Below are 2,106 nucleotides of genomic sequence, written 5' to 3'. Positions count from 1 at the left end.
AGAGCAGAGTCCTCCAGCAGAGCATATCAGGAGAGGAGAGTTATAGAGGAAGGAGCAGAGTCCTCCAGCAGAGCAGAGTATTTCAGGAGAGGAGAGTTATAGAGGAAGGAGCAGAGTCCTCCAGCAGAGCAGAGTATATCCTGAGAGGAGAGTTATAGAGGAAGGAGCAGAGTCCTCCAGCAGAGCAGAGTATATCAGGAGAGGAGAGTTATAGAGGAAGGAGCAGAGTCCTCCAGCAGAGTATTTCAGGAGAGGAGAGTTATAGAGGAGGGAGCAGAGTCCTCCAGCAGAGCAGAGTATATCAGGAGAGGAGAGTTATAGAGGAAGGAGCAGAGTCCTCCAGCAGAGCAGAGTCTGCTCTCCATTTCTTACCTCCTTCCCGAAGCGGCGTGTGAAGAAGTCATGGACGCTCTCATCCTCCTGGGATCCGCGGGGAGCCGTCAGATCCTGCAGGCCGCACAGGAACAGAGGTCTGGAGAACGGGGGGATTGTACGCAGAACCCCGCTGTAATAAAACAGAAAATGGGAGTGGTCACAAAGAGCTCTGATGGGTCGTTTCCTCTTTGGGGGGGGTTGCCCCTCTTATATCTGACGTTGTAGAATTGGGGGGGATCCCGGAGAATAAATCACTCATGTCTCCCAGATTTTGAGAAGCATCCATACACCCGACTCTCCCGCCGATTACTTCCTCAGCCCCCAGCGAATAATCTCATCCAAACTCCCCCCATAGACGGCTGATATTGGAGGAGTCCATGAACGTCACACGGGTCAGAGACTATTTCCCATCATGGTGGAATTGTCCAGCAGTGCGGAAGTCTCACCCCAGACTGGAGGGCAGTTTGTGCAGCGCCTTGTTGACATAGAGGTAACGGTTCTTTGCGGCGGGGTGACTCCTCGGGATCGCAATGAGGTCGCTTTCCAAGCCGAGTTCAGAGACCTAAAAGGTGGAAATGTGGAATCCAATCAAATCGTGCAATTAAAAAAAAAAAGAAAACAGCTTTCAAATATTTCGATTCATTTGATTTAATGGCCGGCGTACTGCACGGCGCAAATGCCCAACGTTCACCGACGGTGAATCAATCGCTGTCATTCAAAGGCTAAGTTTACTTTTCTGACCATGTGACCGTGTTTGATGTTACACCCACATCAGGATGCAATATGAAACGTGGTCACATGACAACCCCCCCAACTCCCACTCCCCATTATCTAAATCACATGGCTTTTCTACCCTATAGGCTGCTGTATAGTATTAAATTCGGCCCGGCTGTGCATGGCTCCGCCCACACACAGCCGCATCATCTATATCAGGGGTAGCCAAAATCCAGCCCTCCAGCTGTGGTGGAACTACAAATCCCACGAGGCACAGACATGACTCCCGGAGAGAGATGCATCATGGGATTTGTAGTTTCACCACAGCTGGAGGGCTGGAGTTTGTCTACTCCACTGTGCATGTGCGATGTCTATGACGTCATCGCACATGCACAGTGGACTTTTTGAAGCCTGCCAGGGGCCATCTTAGTGATGGACGCCGGCAATGAGAGGAGGGGGAGGGACGTTCACCTGGTGGGAAAAGGTATGTCGCCGGGTCCCCTCCTCTCTCCTGACACTGTCGGGCTCTCTGTCCATGAGCGAGCGCCCGACATTGCATAAGGGGTGACACTAAACTGTCAGTCATTTTGGTGTCACCCCTCCAATGGTGGCACCTGGGTGCGGGCCGCACCCCCCGCACCCCGCTTGGGACGCCCCTGATCTATATGCACGGACACGGATGGGAGGAAGAGTCTGCAGGAATCAGAACATTGCACCGGCCATCCACTGATCCCGGTTGCAATGCCTAACCGGCGCCAATGCAAAAAAACAAACAAAAATGTACCCCTAAAAGATTGACCTGCAGTGAATGTTTGGTGAATGTCAGAAGGACGGGACGCAGCGCCATCATCGGAACAATCGCATCAAACTCTCACTGCGAAACTCTCCCAACGTTTTCCCAATTCTGCCCCCCCTCCCCCGCGACTCACCATACACAGGGTGTTCTTGCCCACCGTTCCCGCCGGGCGCATGCCGCGGGGGCCGTGCTCGAATATGGCGCCGTCTTCTGTCCGCGTG

General features: G+C 53.1%; 1 protein-coding gene across 1 annotated transcript in view; it reads right to left on the bottom strand.

The window, feature by feature from the left end:
* PPOX (protoporphyrinogen oxidase) overlaps nt 1-2,106 on the bottom strand; it is a 10,249-nt gene that overhangs the window by 6,709 nt on the left and 1,434 nt on the right. The window contains exons 4-6 of the mRNA XM_018572770.1: nt 2,019-2,095; nt 822-937; nt 373-505 (exon numbers count right to left, since the gene is read on the bottom strand). Of these exons, the coding sequence (XP_018428272.1) occupies nt 373-505; nt 822-937; nt 2,019-2,095 (326 nt within the window). The remainder of the gene's footprint in view (nt 1-372; nt 506-821; nt 938-2,018; nt 2,096-2,106) is intronic.

This window comes from Nanorana parkeri, unplaced genomic scaffold (assembly GCF_000935625.1).
Source record: "Nanorana parkeri isolate BGI_ZX_2015 unplaced genomic scaffold, ASM93562v1 scaffold2130, whole genome shotgun sequence".
Taxonomy (NCBI): Eukaryota; Metazoa; Chordata; class Amphibia; order Anura; family Dicroglossidae; genus Nanorana; species Nanorana parkeri.
The sequence above is the reverse complement of the archived record's forward strand: the minus strand, read 5'-3'. Positions and strand labels throughout refer to the sequence as shown.